General features: G+C 49.0%; 1 protein-coding gene across 4 annotated transcripts in view; it reads right to left on the reverse strand.

Moving 5' to 3' along the window:
- KSR2 (kinase suppressor of ras 2) overlaps positions 1-17,265 on the reverse strand; it is a 416,724-nt gene that overhangs the window by 169,397 nt on the left and 230,062 nt on the right. For all 4 annotated transcript variants that reach the window (XM_047698076.1, XM_047698073.1, XM_047698075.1 and 1 more), the window contains exon 5: positions 12,133-12,317. In XM_047698076.1, coding sequence (XP_047554032.1) covers positions 12,133-12,317 — 185 coding nt within the window. The remainder of the gene's footprint in view (positions 1-12,132; positions 12,318-17,265) is intronic.

Below are 17,265 nucleotides of genomic sequence, written 5' to 3' on the forward strand. Positions count from 1 at the left end.
AAAGGACTCTCCCCATTCAAAAGGAGAAACAAATAAGTAAAATGCCCAGCATCAGAGTTTTCACAGCTGCCTGCTAGGAGCAAACGTGTAGCAAGGAGGATGTGTGGCATGGGAGTGACGGGGGAGGTCAGGAGAGGACCCCAGGAGCACCATCCGGAGGATGAGAAGGGCTGACCCCGCCACTTTGAAAAGTTCCTGAGATGAGAAGTAGCAAAGGCCATGCCCAGGGGTGGCAGGTATGGTCCCTAGTTGGTGGCTCCCCCATACCAATGTTGCTTAAACTAGGATAGAATTTTTAAAGCATTTCCTCTGTTGCCAATGCATTAAAAACTGAAACTGCCCACAGAAACCTATGTCCGGTTTCTCTGGGGAAATCTGGATCATCTGGTGACACTTCGTCCCCTTCCCATAGAGCAACAGTTGGCTGGAAGTGAGTGGTGGCCACTGTCTTTAGAAAGGGTGGGTGCTCTGTGTTTTTCCACAGTCCTCACCCCTCCCTATTGCCCCATGCCAAGTGGATCCTTTACCCACTATGTGCTCAATCCTCATTTACTGAGGAATGACCAGGCCCCTAGCAGGAGGCATTGGGCTTTATTTATTTGTTCAAAGTCTACTTTTCAGTATCCACGATGAGCCACGCCTTGAGGACGCAGAAGCGAACAAGAGGGACAGACATCACCTTTAGGGAGCAGGGAAGCTGACCTCAATCCAATCACACTTTATCTCCTATAGTCTTCAAAACCACCCTGCGGAGGACAATATGGCTATACTCACTTTACATACCAGGAAACTGAGGCTTGAGGATTGTCTTGTGTTTAGTGAAGGAGGCATTTGTGTTTAAGGGTGTCTGAGAATATTTAACAATGGTTATGGGATGGGCACTGACCAATTAGAATACAGATCTGACCAATCAGAACACAGGCCCAGCCAATCAGGAGATAGGCTCAACCAATCAGAACACAAGCCCAGCCAATCGGATTAAACAGCATTCACAAATGCATAACAGCCGAACATCTGCACCGCTTGTCTGTCTGTATTGCTTCTTACTGGGCAGGGATAATGGTATTTTGTCCATCTGAACAATTTTATAGTTTTCAGAGGGTGGTCACAGACTTCCCAACAATCAACATTCCTGTGAGATGGGCAGGGAATCACTGACGCACCCATTTTCCAGATAAAGAAACAGGGGCTCAGAAATGTTCAGCGATCTAACAAGGGCCACCTTGCCAGGGGTAACAGCTCTGGGAGGAGAACCCCCATCTCCCAACTCTGTGTCCAAGCAGACTGCAAGTTCTCTGAGGTCGGGGACGGTACCAGACATTCATTTGATGCCTTGATGACACTCAGTGCTACGGTCTGAATGTCTGTGGCCCTCCAAAATTCATATGTTGAAATCCTAACCCCCAATGCAATGGTCTTAGGAAGTGGAGTCTTTGGGAGGTAGACTTAGGTTATGAGGATGGACTCTCATGGATGGAATTGGGTGCATATAAGAGAGGACTCAGATGGCTTCCTGGCCCCCTTCCACCATGTGAGGATACAGTAAGAAAACACTGGCCGGGAGAGGGCCCCCACCAGAACATGACCATGCTGGCACCTCGATCTTGGACTTACCAGCTTTTAGAACTATGAGAAATAAATGTCTTGTTTATCAGCCACCCAGTCTGTGGTACTCTGTTATGGCGGCCCTAATGGACTAAGACACTTAACATATCAGGAATTCAATCAATATTGATGACTCCATTCAGATATGGTGGCAGATGGGGTGATGTCCAGCAGAAACCAGTGAGGATCAAAACTGACCAAAACCCAAATACCATACAGTAGTTTCGATGACCACGACACTTAGGTAGTGCTTTCTCTACTAGGTGCAGCGCTCAACATTCTCTCATTTCAGCTTGGTAACCATTCCACAAGAAAGGCGGAGTATGCCTATTTTAAAGATAGGGAAACTGAAGCTCACAGATGTTAGGTAATAAATGGCAGAGATAAGATTTAAACCCAAGCTCGACCGACTCTCAGCTTGGTGTCTGGCCAATAGTGGGATGCTGTTTGTCTTGGGAATGGCACTGAGGCTCTCCCTGGTGCCATGGCTTAACCTTCTCAGGTAGGCTGTGTGCTCTCTAGAGACTCCCAAGGAATGTCAGAGGGATAATAAAAATACTCCTTGTCAGGGATCACAGAGAAACACAGTCCAACGGAGATGCTTGGAGAACTGAAAGGGTTTTCTGTACAATGTGGAGATGTGTCCCCACCAATTTGGGTAATGAATTAATTTGACCAGGAGGATGTTCCTCAAAACCCCTAGGATAGGGACCTCCGTTATTCATTACTACTATAATGGACACTGGTTATCAGCTTCCCTGGCATTCATTTTCCATTCTTAGACAAAACCCACAATTTCTAAGCCCAAAAGTAAAGATCACAGCCCAAGATTAAGCCAATATGTTAACCTCCCACCTGTTTGACCCTACTGATTGGTTTAGAGGTGAGCACATGGTCATGCTGGTTGAATCAGTGAAACTCAGACCTAAACAATCTCATTCTTCCTGCTCTGGACCAGAGCAGGGAAGGGACTTCTGAGGTCATCTGACCACCACACGTAGCCAAAAAGTGAAACCACCCTGGAGAAGAGCCAAATTTAAAAATACAGAGAGATCAAGACTGGACATGAACTGAGTCCGTTGATCCAGCCATACCTGAAGCCTAAACAACCCCTGGGCTTTTCAGTTACATGTGCCAATAAATGACCTTCCTACTAAAACAAACAAACAAACAAACAAACAAAAGCTCAACTTTTATTGTTTGTCACTTGTAAGTGTCAAGCTCTATATTAGTACTACTACCACTATCAGGGATAAAGACCTGTCTGTTTCCAATCAACAAAATGGTTTTTGGCAGTTTTGCTTTGAATGCCCATTTCTTTGGTCAGTTAAGGCAGAAGACCATCCATAATATCCCAAAGACTGCATCAAAGTCCAAGGACTTCAGTTCCTGCCTCGATGATGCCAAATTCAGTCAGCTTTGTAGTTCTGGAGGATGACAGAGTCCTTTCTCCTTTGTCCTCTAAAACCTGAGCAGCTGAAGGCCCCCAGCACTGGCTGCTCAGCGAATGCTCAAAAATGTCCATTCAAAAATATTTATGTGGGCCAGCTCCATGCACAGCACAATGGAGACAGTTACAAGCGATAGCAATGTGGTCACAGCTCTCGTGGAAGTGATACTGGGGAGAACAGGACATTAAAGAAATAGCTGTGGATTGTGATAAATGTTTCAGAAGGAAAGAGCAAGAGGTGAGAGAAGACGTAACTGACGTAACTTGGGAAGTTAGGAAATGCTTTCTCAAGGTAGTGGTGATTGAGACAAAGGGACAGCAATGACAGGGTGTCCAGTCACCCATGAGTGCAAAACAGAAGAGAATGCAGTTCACTTAAGATCATGGTAGAATCTTAACCTGGGTTTGGGGGCATGATCACTTTGGTGGACTGGATATGGAAAGATCCACTTGGAGACTACTGAGTAGTCTGGACCAGGGTGTGGTGATAGAGAAGGAGATGGAAAAAAACTGGAAGAACAGAACTCACAATCTATAACCCATGAGGCAAATCTGGCCCCTTGCCAGATTTTGTAAATAAAGTTTTATTGGAACACATCCACTTTATTGGAAGACGATCTATGGCTGTTTCATGCTTCAGGGCAAAACTGAGTAGTCGTCTTCGAGATCATACGGCCTGCAGATCTGAAAGTATTTCCTACCTGGGCCTTTACAGAAAGTCTGTCAACCATGATTTAGAAGGTCAGCCAGACAAGACTTGGAAATGGGGCATCATGGAAAGGTAGGGCCACAAATCACATTGGATAAAATACAGACTTGGTCAGTTGGATAGATGTATAAGAGGGGGCCACCAGAGATGAATTAGTTTTATTGGGGATGGAAACAAATTTGATTAAAACAAGCACACCAGACCCCGGCCTTTTGTCTCACGGAAATGCGGTCAGGCCAAATTATGTACAGAGAGCACGCGCAACCTGAAGTCTGAGGGTACCATGGCTTCTAGCCTTGGCTCGACTAGTCTCTTCTAGTCTCTGATGTGTTATGTAACCTGAAGCCATGTGTGGATTTCCCCTCTTGGAATATGCGCTTCTTCATCTACAGAATCGGGATGCAGGAGCCCAGGCAAGGAATAGGAACGGCACTTGAACACCGCATAGTTCTATAACAACATTACTCGCTACTTCTTCTCTTGTTGCTATGAAATCGGTTGAAGTACTCAGCAGGGATGAGGGGGGAGGATGTTACTGGGACAAAGGTACAGTCAGACATACGTCCTGATGACAGGCAATGGGACTGCCCAGGCCAACACCGCGTACCTGACTGAGGACCAGGACTCACTCCAAAAGATATAAAGGACCCCCTGACTGCTAATGCCAACCACTTACTGTCCAATTTTTGCTGCCACAATTCCTGGTGGGAGCAATCATAACAAAAGGTCTGAGGTTGTCTACTGCACGCTAAGCCCAAGCAGTTTGTGCTAGGACAAGAAGTGTAAAATTACAGAGAAGAAAGGGCTGATGATAACCCAGAAGTTGTCTTGCCTAGAACTTTCATAACCACATGCGTGCAACACACACACACACACACACACACATTAACTGCCATCCATACACAAAAGGTGTCACTTTTTAAAAGATTTTATTTATTTATTTGACAGACAGAGATCACAAGTAGGCAGAGTAGCAGGCAGGTGGAGGGGAGCAGGCTCCCCGCTGAGCAGAGAGCCCGGTGCGGGGCTCGATCCCAGGACCCTGAGATCATGACCTGAGCTGAAGGCACAGGCTTTAACCCACTGAGCCACCCAGGCGCCCCAAGGTGTCACCTTTTAAAGAAAGTCCCGGTTTCCTTCCTCTGGAGCACGTTCAGTAGCCGCAGAGCCTATAATTTTGCAATTATCTTGGCATGAGGGAGAAAACTACTAGTTGGGCATCAGGAGATCCAGGTTCAAACCCCAGTTCTGAAACCCTGGGCAAATTCCTTCTACTGTCTGGCCTCAGTTTCTCCTTCTGTAAAATAAGAGCTTGGACTCAGTGACTTCTGAGTCCCCTATCAGTTCTGATCTCTATGATTTTAGAACAGAATTTAAAAATTGGGAGCCCCAAGACGGAATATAACCCACCAACCTATGGGATTTTTTTTAATAGCATCTCAAACGGGGTTAAAAGATTTTTCACTGGGTGCTGACATTTTAAAATTGGGAGATTTCTCCTAACGTCATGATCTCAGGGCTCCTGGGTGGCTCAGTGGGTTAAGCATCTGCCTTCGGCTCAGGTCGTGTTCTCGGGGTCCCGGGATCAGGCCCTGTGCCAGGCTCCCTGCTCAGCGGGGAGGCTACCTTTCCTGCTCCCTCCCACCCCCACTCCCAGCTGTGGTCTCTCTCTCTCAAATAAATAAATAAAATCTTAAGAAAAAAAAAAAAAGTCACGATCTCTGACTTCTTTGGAAAAAATGCAAACACCGGGTCCACAAAGAGGGGAACCACCAAGAAGAACATACCCCAGAGGAAGCAGACGTCATGTGAAAACCGCCGAGCCTGGGTCTAACACAGAGAACCACATACAAACCCAAATCCAGGAACACTCCGTGAAGAAGTTGGTCCCCACTCTTCAAAGACGTCAGAGTCACAAGCAACAAAGAAAGGCTGAGGAGCTCTCTTCAAGCCCGACGCAGGCACATAATACAATATGTGATCCTGGATGGGCTCCCGTGCCGGGAGGATGAATTGTTGTGAAAGATGCTATTGAGACAATTGCTGAAATAGGAGTATGGTTCGATGAAAGTCTTGAGTCAACGGCAAGGTTACTGAACCCGGTGCCTCTGTGTGGTTATGTAAGAGTACAGACGACCCACAGCCCCAAATGGTTCACAAAAATGAGACGGAACATGAGGTGGGGGGTTACAGAGGAAGCAAACACAAGCAAATGTTAAAAAAATGGATGAATCCCAGTAAAGGGGGAGGTACAGGAATCCTTTGTGGTGTTCTTGCAACTTTTCTGTAAGTTTGGAATTATTTCAAAATGGAACTTAAAAAAAAAAAAAAAGGTTGTTGTATAACCGAGTGATTCCCAAATGTTAGTGCGCAGAATCCCCTGGAGGTTTGGTGAAAATTCAGACTGTTACTCCCTCCCCAGAGTTTCTGATTCAGTAGGTCTGCGAGGGGTTAAGCAAGAGTTTGCATTTCTAACAAGCTCTCTGGTGATACAGACGCTGTTGGCCCGGGACACACTTTGAGAAGCTTAAACAGTAGAAGTGACTCTCAAAAGAACAAGACACAGAAGGAGTTGTTAAAAAGCAGGACCGAGGGGCGCCTGGGTGGCTCCACTGGATAAGCATCTGCCCTCGGCTCAGGTCAGGATCCTGGGGTCCCGGGATCAAGCCCCGCATCAGGCTCCTTGCTCAGTGGAGAGCCTGCTTCTCCCTCTCCCTCTGCAGCTCCCCTTGCTTGTTCTCTCTCTCTCTCTCTAATAAATAAAATCTTAAAAAAATAAAATAAAAACAGGATTGACAGAGGGATGGTACAAAGGACTAGTGCTCACCATGAACCTTTTTGGATTTTGTTTCTAGGTATATACATTTTAATGCCTAGAAGTGCCTTGACCAGCACCTGCCTGCCAAGGAGCCGGTATGTGTTAAGGACCTGCCTGCTGGTATCAGAGTTCCTGAAATGCAGCAAAGATTCCAGGCTACAAGAATGCTTCCTGTATCTGCCAGGGGCAGGGGGCAGGGGAAGAGGAGGAGAAACAGCATTTTTATCTGTTCATTATGGGGGAAGAAACATTCTTTGGGGGACACTCTGATGCAGCCTATGGGTTCCCCCTTGAAACTGCCGCCACTGAGTCAGGTCAGACACAGACTTCTCAAAATCCCAAAATTCTGAGACGAGAACAGTGTTCAAGCAGCCAACTTCTGTCAAGACATGCACTCCTCCTCGTCCTCTTCCTGGGGGTAATGAACCTTGGCCTCGAGCCTCATTAAACCCCATTATATAATCACCCCCATCCCGATGGCTGGTTTCTTGGGACTATACAGTTCAGCTTCATTAGTCTTTACTGTTACCTGCTGTCTCCCTCAACAAATCAGCCTTCTGACTCAGCCTCGAGGCACACGGGGCCGGGCCCTCAATGGAGGGTCAACTCTTTGTTGCCTTGGGTCCAAGAAAAAGCACCGGGAAATGCTCAGCGAGGAGATGAGGAGAGCGCACGGTGAGACAGGGCAAGGAGAGGGCATGCCATCTTTCAAGGCACCCCGCGAAGGACAATATTTTCTAAGTCTGGGGCCCTGTATAAAACTCCGGCTGGGGCCATTAGGACCAAGAAGGGGCCGTCTGGGAATCATCAGTCATCTGGTCCCTTTGCTAGCTACAGCCCTGAAGTCCTAGACCCCCAGAGACAGCTAATAAAAAAAAAAAACAAACACCCAGAACACTGCAGGTGGTAAAAAGTAGCCTGTCATTCCTCATCTTCTACCAAAGATGTCCAGGAAAAATGAATTGCAGAAACTGTCTGCAACTTATTCTTCTGTCTGCTCTCTGCAGCTGCCTAGCCGCCCCCCACCCTCCACCCCACCCCAGCACAGCTACCACCTGGGACAATGGATCCCCTGCATATCAACAACCAGAGTCTGGCAAGGTGACAATTTGCCAGCCCGTGTGGGGGCTGCTTTCTGACTGAGCACAGCATGCCGATAAACAGGAGGCATCCTTGGAGCAAGGCTGACCCCCACAACACAATCCCCCAATGAGGCCAGGGTGTGAGGAGGGAAACTGGAACACGTTAAGGTCCCTACTTGAGCAGAGAGGTCTCAGCCAAGACAGTGTGGCAGCTGCATCCCCCAGCATTACAGAACGGGGGATTCAGGACGAGCGCAAACTGTTTCCTACCTGCCCTTGTGATCTCGGGCCAGCTACCCAAACCCTCCCAGCCTCAGTTTCCTCACTGGCAAAATGGGGATAAAAAGAGATAAAAAACTACCTGATGGAAAACCGGGAAGCTTATATAATACAAGTAAATTGCTTTGTCTGAATGAACGGCGCCTGCAACCTTGTCAACCCACAATAAATGCCAATTGCCATTATTATCGTCATTTGCAATCATCGTTACAAGCGATCCTACCATAGGACAAGCAGAAGAGTTGCCAAACCTACTCTTTATTGAGACTTAGTGCTCTAAGCACCAGCCCCTGCGCTGGGAAACTTACACCCATTCCTCATTTTGCCTTCACTACACGCTCGTCAGGTTGAAACAGACACAGGGGGTTCAGTGAGTGCCCAACGATATGTCAGCAACCGCTCAGTTGCCATATTCCCCAAATCACCTCCACCAGCCACTAATGAATGATGAGGAGTCATCACTCCTTCCCATCTAGACAGTATGTTTTTCATTCCGAAGAAGACTCTTTACTGGGAAATACAGTGGCCGCCTGATACCCTACATGGAGCCACCAGCACACAGCTGGTCGGACCCAAATTGGTCCATGGGTAGAGGGCATCCTATCAGACACCATCTGGGCCACGTGGCATGCCCCAGCGAAACAGAGAATAAATGCAGCGAGCATGGGGAGCTCAGTCCATTGTTCTCTACTTCTTTGGGAGGTAGGTTCCCTCCTGAGTCACCACCTTCCACGTGGAGCAGAAGGGTTTAACAAATTGTGTTTTGTCCGTGGTTAGCCTTCGAGAAGGTTCCTCTGTAAGGTGGGGCTCCTGACTCTCCTCTCCTTTGCCCTGCTCATCACTCCCAGACCAGGGACATAGAGAAAGCCCAAGGAGGTGAAGTCCTTCTCGTGGCCCTTCGGAGGAGGCTGGGCACCCTGAGTGTGTGAGCCTTGACCACTCTACAGCCAGATCTGTCTAATGCTGTCCCCAGGCATCCCCAGCAGGCATCCCCAGCAGGGGTAACGAGATGGCAGATCACCACTCTTCACATCAGCCACGGCCAGAACTGACGGTGACAAAGGGGTTGACAGCCTCTGCCTCGCAGGGACACGCATCAGGGGCTCCCTCCGCTGGGTTAGAGGGAGGAAGGCTGGCACTGGGACCCAAAGGCAGAAAGGTCTCTTCCAAAGCTCAGAATAGGGGGAGAACAGGACTATTACAAGCAAGAGGGGACCAGAGACTGACCCCTGTATCCTCCCAACCATCCCAGCCCAGAGTCCTCAAACCCGCACTCTAAGTGGTCAAAAGATTTGCCCAGGTAAAGGTCACTGGCTTAGCCTTAGAATCACTGAGTTCCTAAGCTCCAGACCGGACCCTTGTGGAGTCTTTTGTTATGTAGTTGGGGAAACTGAGACCCAGAGAAAGGAATTTGCTTCACCAAAGAACAGGGATGCAGGCTAGAGTTGGATTGGGATTCAAAATGTACCATGTGGGCAAGATCATTCCCCCTTTTGAGTCTCCGTTTCCTTATCTATGGAATGGGAATTAGAAAGCCTGCCTCTACGTTTGTGGCAAGCTTTAACTGTGACGAGGCAGGGACAGAGGTCACACAAGCAATTGGTGGCATCACGGAGATTCTAACAGAAAGCTTCTCATTTCCTAACCTGGAACCTATTCTCAGGGCTGCCCCCTGTTTCTGTCATTTGTTAGGATCAACGGAAAAGGGACTGGTCCATGGGATTCCAGCTAACATTTGGGGACACCCTCGTCCTCCTACTGAGACCCAAATGTTGACTTTCCTTCCTTATGGTAGACCAGAGGGCGACCTCTCTGCCTCCGAGGACCAGGACAGTCCAAAGAGGCAATGGTGCTTCTCTGGCCTCTTAGTGTTAAGGACTGATTTCATTAAGGACTTTGCTCCTGGCCACAAGCAAGAGGAGAAGCCTCTCCTGTCCCGTGGAGACAAGGGCAGGCAGGAAAAGTTGGGAGCCATGGTGAATCCTCATAAAACTTTCTGGCAGGAGAGGAAGGGCCAAAATGTGCACATTGGTGGTTTTTTTAAGCAAGCTGAAGATGTTTTTATCCTGGACAGAGCTAAAGGGCAGAGCTGTGGGCCAGCCCCCAGGGATGATGATACCCAGAGACAGATGGCTGCTGGAGGCAGCCACCCGGGCTCCTGCCAAGGTAAATTCCAAGTACTCTTAGGGCCATGGGGAATCATGGTGGGGTGGGGGGTAGTTAACTGAAAGGCATTCACCCACAGCCCTCAAATTAATCAGAAAGTCAGAGGATGCAAATACTGCTGGGGAAAAGGAGCTGATTAACATCACCACGACAGCCACCGTGTATAAAGCAGCTACTATGCACCAGGCCTTGTGCAGGTGACTTGACACACAGGAGCCGATCTAATCCTCATAACCACCTATGGAGGGTGTCTACTGTGAGCCCATTTTACAGATGAACAAACTGAGGCTCAGAAGGGCTCTGTACTTGCTCGGGGTCAGGCACACTGCTCCAAAGGACACAGAACTGGGACTGGCCCCCAGCATCACCCTCCCGGGCCGTGACATCCTGTCTCGCCTGCTGCTATGACACATTTGCTACATCATCACCCCGCTGGTCCTTATCTAGGCTCCCAGGACACCCTCACACTGCCACACAGGCCCACCCCCACTGAGGAGTTCTGGTCTCTCAGACAGTGATTTCTCTCGACAAATTAATTAATTAATTAATTAATGGAATTAATAAAAATTAATAAGTTGGCCTTCCGGTGCTGCTATGTGTCAGGAATGCTATTTTCGTTTGCTTAATCCAGGGCCTGTGCCCCCTGGGCAGTGAGACCAGCCAGGCTCTGGAATTTCTCCTAAGTGACGTCCACACGGGTCTCTTCTGGTTCTGGGCCCTCAGCAGACTCCTACGGGGGACACACACTGCACTTGTGTGGACCAACTTCACCATTCCGCCCAGGCCAACCATCCGGGGGGCTACGATAGCTCTGAGCCCAACGGTCTGGACACTGGACACCGGATTGGAGGTTTTGTGTGCATTTTCCCAGAGAGAGAAATAACAGATTTCATGAAATTCTCCAAGGGTCCACAGCCTCCCGAAAAAAGTTCAAAAAGCCCCATGTAAATAACAGAATAGAACCCTACCTCCAGAGAAAGGCACCCCGATGAAAGTTGAGGGATCTCGGCTCAAATCATGTGTGATGGTGAAGCATACCCATTTCCGGAGTCAGGGGGAACCACCTTCAAACCCTGGCTCAAGGACTCAACAGCTGCGTGAGTTTGCCAAGTTCTTTGATGTCCCTGAGCCTCTGTTTGCTCATCTATACAATGGGACTCACTCATCCGCACAATGGCTTGTCGTAAAAACCAAAAGAGGTTGTGTGTGTGGGTGAAGGCATGACCAGGTGTTCAGTAAACATTGCTTATCATTAATCAGAACAGCGGCATCATCACCCCAGGGGCTGTGTTGGGGCCCTGAGTTATTTCCGTCCTGTTCCAGCAGCACGCCCCTCCTCATGAATTCCCAGTCCGTAAGAGCTGGTGTCTGAGCTGCAGGACTGGTTGGGCTTTCTTCAGGGGCTCCCCTCTGACCACATCTGTGCCTGTTCAGCAAAAGGGGCCTCTGGGCAGAGAAGATGAAACGCCTTCTGAAACCTCAGCCCTTGATCACCAGAAAGTTCCATTTCCGCTCCAAGTAATAACCACTTTGTCTCCAGCAGAAATTCGTGGGAGCAGAATGTAAAACACCCCAGGCCACGCTCAGCCCAGTTTGAACCCACATACATCTTTGAAATGAAAGGTGATCCGTGTTGACCTGAGTTGAGGGGGGTGGGAATTACAAAATTTAATCATAGATGCTGATCCACAGCGGCCCAAGAAAAATCCTAGGACCGGGCAGCTGAGAAGCAGAGAGAAAAAGCTGATGTTGCCTTTCATGCCCTGCCTGCCTGCTTCCCTCTGTCATCCTTACACACCTGCAGGCAAAAAAGAGTAGGGATGCGGGACCAATGACAACAGCCTGCCAACCTCCCGGGGCTAATGATGCCCCTTCCCTTCAAAACCATCCCAAGGGGCGGGAGTGGCGCAGGTGGGAGGCGAATGAGCCTTGTTCAAAGCATTTCATGAGCATTTCTCAAGAGAGAACAGGGAGCGTGCACCTGGCCGATGAGAAGGTGCAGCGGCCCCGGTGGGTGACTTACTTGCAGAGAAGTTGGCCTCGGTGTGGACAGGAGGGGTGGAGGGCAGGAAAGGTGCATGTCCCACAAAGAAGGAGCGGAGGGAGCGCTCCGACAGGAGCGGGGAGCGTTGCTGAGAAGGAATATTCTCGCAGCTGCCCACGCTGCTGTGAATCTTGAGGTTCAAAGGTTTGCTTTTCTTCTTGGCTCTGAAAGAGACAGAAGAAGAAGAGAAGGGAGTGTATCCATAAGTGCACACAGAAAGAGAGCCTGAAGACCCAATCTCATTAACATGGCACCAGTGTCCGCTCCCCACACTGAACTGGCCTACTGGGGCTGCTCCATCCCCCCTTCCCTGAGCTCCAGCCAGGGCTCTGTGCGGTTTCTCACTTGCAACCCTTTGCTCCTGCTATCTCCACAGCCCGGAAAAGCCTCCCCTTCCCTGCCAGCTTAATCTGTCTTCTCTGACTCCGGTCTGGTGTCCCCATCTCCAGCAAGGCTTCCCTGATACTCCCTTCCCTCCCCGCCTGAATTGGGTATTCTTCAATTTGTCTACAACATTCTGAGTGTATCCCTGGGGCCGTACTTCCCTATTTTCCCAAATTTGTTCTTTTAGTTTTTGTCTCCCAAGTGAACTATGGGTCTTTGAGGGCAATGATTCAGTACTGTTCATTTCCCTGTCCTGGGCAATTAGCACAGAACTTGGCACACAGTAGGTGCTCATTAAAAGCTTATTAAACGACCAGTCTGGGTCATGACTGGCACGTAATCCCGCTGCACTCTAATTCCTTGAGGGCAGGAACCCCATGGTTTTCGTTGTTGACTCTCTCAACCCCTGGCTTGGCACCAGCTAAATGGAATGAACCGTTGGAGCTGCTCTGGAAACACTTTTCCCCCTCCCCCTGCTTGGGTGATCAGTTTAAGAGAGTGTGATTTAGAAGAGGATCCCAAATTAACCACTCTGCACCCCCCCTCCCGCCTCCCCCCACCGCCCCATTCGCGTCTGGCCCGGAGTTGGGCGCCACCTTGCGGCCAGAGCGAACCCTCCTTGCAAACTTTGTCCCTTCTAGATGGAGAGCCCAGGAAGGTGCCTTAATTAAAGACTGGAGGCCTCCCACACACGCAGCCTAAAAGTCACCCTCCTCAGGAGGCCTGCTGCTCATCAGCTTTAAGGAATCCAAGTGCACCTGCAGAGTCTCTCCCTCCCAGGGCTTCGGCTGGCAGCCCTGCTTATTATATCCCTAGGGGTCTGTAGCAAGGCCCAGGAAGGCACTTCCCATTAGAGCCGCGTGCGTTAGCTGGCTCTCCCTGCCCACGGCTGCAGAGGAGAGGGAAACAAGGGAGTGGCATTTCATTCCACAAGTCTCCCGTGGTGGAGATTCAAAGAGGCATCTACACCGAGGCAGGATAATTTTGGAGTTAGACTCGCCAACTCTGGGGACCGGGGGGGGGGGGGGCGGCGCTCAGGTCCTGATTGGGACCTCAGCAAAGTGATCTCTTCTCGTTGTGCCTCAGTTTCCTCACCCGGAAGATGGGGAAAATAACAGCACCCATGTAAGAAGGATGCCATGGCAGATCTATGAGATCACGTGCTTGGCACAGGGCCAGGGGACTGAACGAGGGTTCGGGTGACCCGTTATTAACATCACTATGAGCAGGTTAAACTCGGTGTCTGTATAGCATGGAATTAACCTGGAAGAAGCCAAAAGTTGAAGCGGAGCCATGTTTTTCACCTGAAACCTTCAGCAGCTCTCAACCCACCACTATCCTTGGCAGACGAATAGGATACAGTCATACCCTCTGGCAAGAGATACCATCATTATTTCCAAAACACTGACGGCAGCCTTGAGGCACTGGGCCATCAAAGGACAAGGCCAGATCCCATGTATAAGGAGAACCAAGTCCAACTCAGCACAAGTTTAACAGTATCTCAGTGACGGTGGACCGTCAATTTGCTTTACGAACTCAAGACCACAGATGAAGCAGAGAAAGGGTATATATAAATAAATGTGAGTTGGACAGATGCATGGGTAAAAAGCTTGATGGACAGATGGATGGATGGAATGATGGATAGATGGATAAGCGGATGGATGGAAAGAAGGAAGGAGGGAAGAAGGGTAGGGAAGAAGGAAGGTAGGTAAGGTAGAAGGGAGGAAGGATGGATGAATGGATGAGAAAATAGACAAAGGATGGATAAACGGATGAATGGATAAAGAAAAGGGATCCGAGGATGGATAGAAAGATGGATGAAAAGGTTGAAGGATAGAAGTTGGGTGGATGGATGGAGAGGTAAAGAAGGAAAAGAGGATGGGAGGATAGAAAGAGCAGAGGAAAAGAGAGTGGGAGAAAGAAATTCGGGGGTGAATGGCTATTTGATCAGAGTAGGTGACAGGACATCATACATCACTTCCTGCCCACCGAGGAAGCCTTCATGGGCAGAATGCGGGATTCACCTTTGCCATCTGCCCTCATTACCCAGCATGCTCAGAGGAGAAAACAGACACAAATGACTGTGACTGTGTAAGATTCAGTGCCTATTTTGTAGTATATCCTGCAGGTGTAATTAAAAAGAACATCTTTCCATGATCGCAGGATATTAGAAATCTATTACATAAATGTCTTCCCTGGAATCGGGGCCAATTCTGGGGAAAGCAGCCAACTAAGGGGGCACAAAGCATCGGCAAAGGCAGCTCCATCCTTTGGAGGCCGTATGAGCCCCGGATGGACCATGCTGCTGTCCGCACAGGCGGGCAAGTCAGAGGTCCCTGACTCGGCTCTGGGGCTGTGCTGAGGGCAGCACCAGAGCTGGGCTCAGCCAAGGCTGCACGTCCATGGCAGGAAGACACCCGGCTTAGGGGCCATTCATCTGTGCTTAGGGAAAATGCACGCTGTTTCACCAAGTACAGCAAAGGATTATTCATTCTAGGGTTGGAATCTAGCAAAGTTCTTCTGACCTTTCTGAAGCCTAATTTGCAGACACTATATCTAAACTAAAAGGGTCCTGAGAACGCTTACTTCTATAATTGGTTCATTACTCTCCATCTCCAGCCTTCCAGCTCTGGTCCAAGCCACTTTCCACCCTCATTTCAGCTGTCACCACCATCACTGTGCCTGAATCAGACCCCCAATCCCACTTTTTTCTTTTTCTTTTTTTTTTTTTGCTTCTTAATATTTTTTATTTTCTGTACTTTTTATTTATATTGAGGTAAACTTCACATCATATGTATTAGCCACACTAAAGTGAAAAATTCAGTGGCCTGAAATATATTCATGATATTACACAAACACCATCTCTAGCTAGTTCCAAAATATTTCATCATCCCAAAATAAAACCCTGTACCCGCTAAGCAATTCCTCTCCGTGCCCTTCCCTCCAGTCCCTGGCAACTACCAACCTGTCTTCTGTCGCTGTAGATCCGTCTATCCTGAATATTTCATAGAAATGGAATTATATAATATGCGAACTTCCGCGTCTGGCTTCTTTCGCTGACCCTAAAGTTTCTGAGGTTCATCCACGTGGTAAAAATGTATCAAAACTTCACTCCTTTTTTTGGGATAAGATTTTATTTATTTATTTCACAGACAGAGATCACAAGTAGGCAGACAGGCAGGCAGAGAGGGAGGAGGAAGCAGGCTCCTGGCTGAGCAGAGAGCCCGATGCAGGGCTTGATCAAAGGACCCTGGGATCATGACCTGAGCCAAAGTCATGACCTGAGCCAAAGGCAGAGGCTTAACCCACTGAGCCACCCAGGCGCCCCAGCTTCACTCCTTTTTATGGTTGAATAAACCTATCCCACTTTTGATTCTTTATAATCTATTCTCCATCCAGGCACCAAGGTGAGTTTTAAAAAGCATATACTGCATCATGTCACTCCCTGCTTAAAAACTCTGGAAGGTTTCCTTTCAAAAGCTTCAAGGGACCCTCAAGGATCACTTTCTGGAAAACTTCTTGTATTATCATCACTTTGTCACCCTCTGACTCTAGCCACTCTGGTCATCTTTCTGATTTTGGACCATTCCGGATTCACATCTACCTCAGGACCTTTGCACATGCATTCCTTCTGCCAGGAACACTGTTCCCCATCCTGACTATTAGTGGAGACCTCCTTTAGGCATTGGTTCCATAGAGGCACAGTCTTCAATCCTCAGACCCAGTCAGATCTCCAGGTTACATGCCCTCCCTGCACTATCTGCTTTTCCTTCACAAAATGCATCCCAGTTGGAATTCTGCTTTTACTTATGTGGTTGCTGAGTGAATGTCCAGCTCTCCTGTGGCTCGTGCCCACCACACATGGGACAGGCCTGTATCCCAGCCACTAACAGAAAGCAGGCAGCGCACAGTTGCAGAACCAAGACCAGAAGCTATAGGTCTATAGACTCCCAACCAAGTCCACATCCTCCCCCTCAAGCAAAAAGAACCTGCCATCTTCTGTCTTGGGAGAATCCTAAAGGCCCAGTTTCCATCTGCAAGTCAGGAGGGCTGGCTGGCAGCCTCTTCTCAGTTAATTCCAGCCTTGGGCTCCTTGAGGGCAGAGATACACCTGATTTCTTTTGCCAGCCCCTGGCCACCCCCCAGTCTTGGTCTGGCAGACAAACAGCTCTGCACTCCGAAGGCTTTTGATCAATGCCCATTTGCCACCTGTCCCTCAGAGCCTTGCTTGCAAAGATCGCCGCAGGGGTCCCAAGCTGATGATTAGTCCTTGCACCACTTTCTATTCCAAAAGCTTGCTGGGTGTTGAGTCAAGCAGGGCCGCCAGCTCCCGTGGCCTCTTTACCCCCAGCTTCCTCGCGCGTGGGGTTGTGTCCCCTTGAACTCAAATGCCTTCACCCGGCCATAAACTTCAGCCATCTCATTAACGGTGTCTGGAGCATCTGGCCCAGCCAATTGGGAGGAAATGACAGAGCTGGGGGCAGACAGGCTCCTAGCAAGCAAGGCTGGAGGACAGGCACAGCATACTTTCTCCAATACCAGTTTATGCAGCAAAGCACTCGCCCAGCAACCATTCCCCCAAATAGGAAAATATGCCCACTGGCCGTGCACGGGGTTGTGTGAGCCAAATGGGGCCACTGAAATCCTTCCCAGTTGACATGATCTGATTATCCAAAATGAGGCCTCCAGGCAAGACCCTTTTTAAAACCAAAGAATAGCACCATGTTC

This window comes from Lutra lutra, chromosome 12 (genome assembly GCF_902655055.1).
Source record: "Lutra lutra chromosome 12, mLutLut1.2, whole genome shotgun sequence".
NCBI classification, from domain to species: Eukaryota; Metazoa; Chordata; class Mammalia; order Carnivora; family Mustelidae; genus Lutra; species Lutra lutra.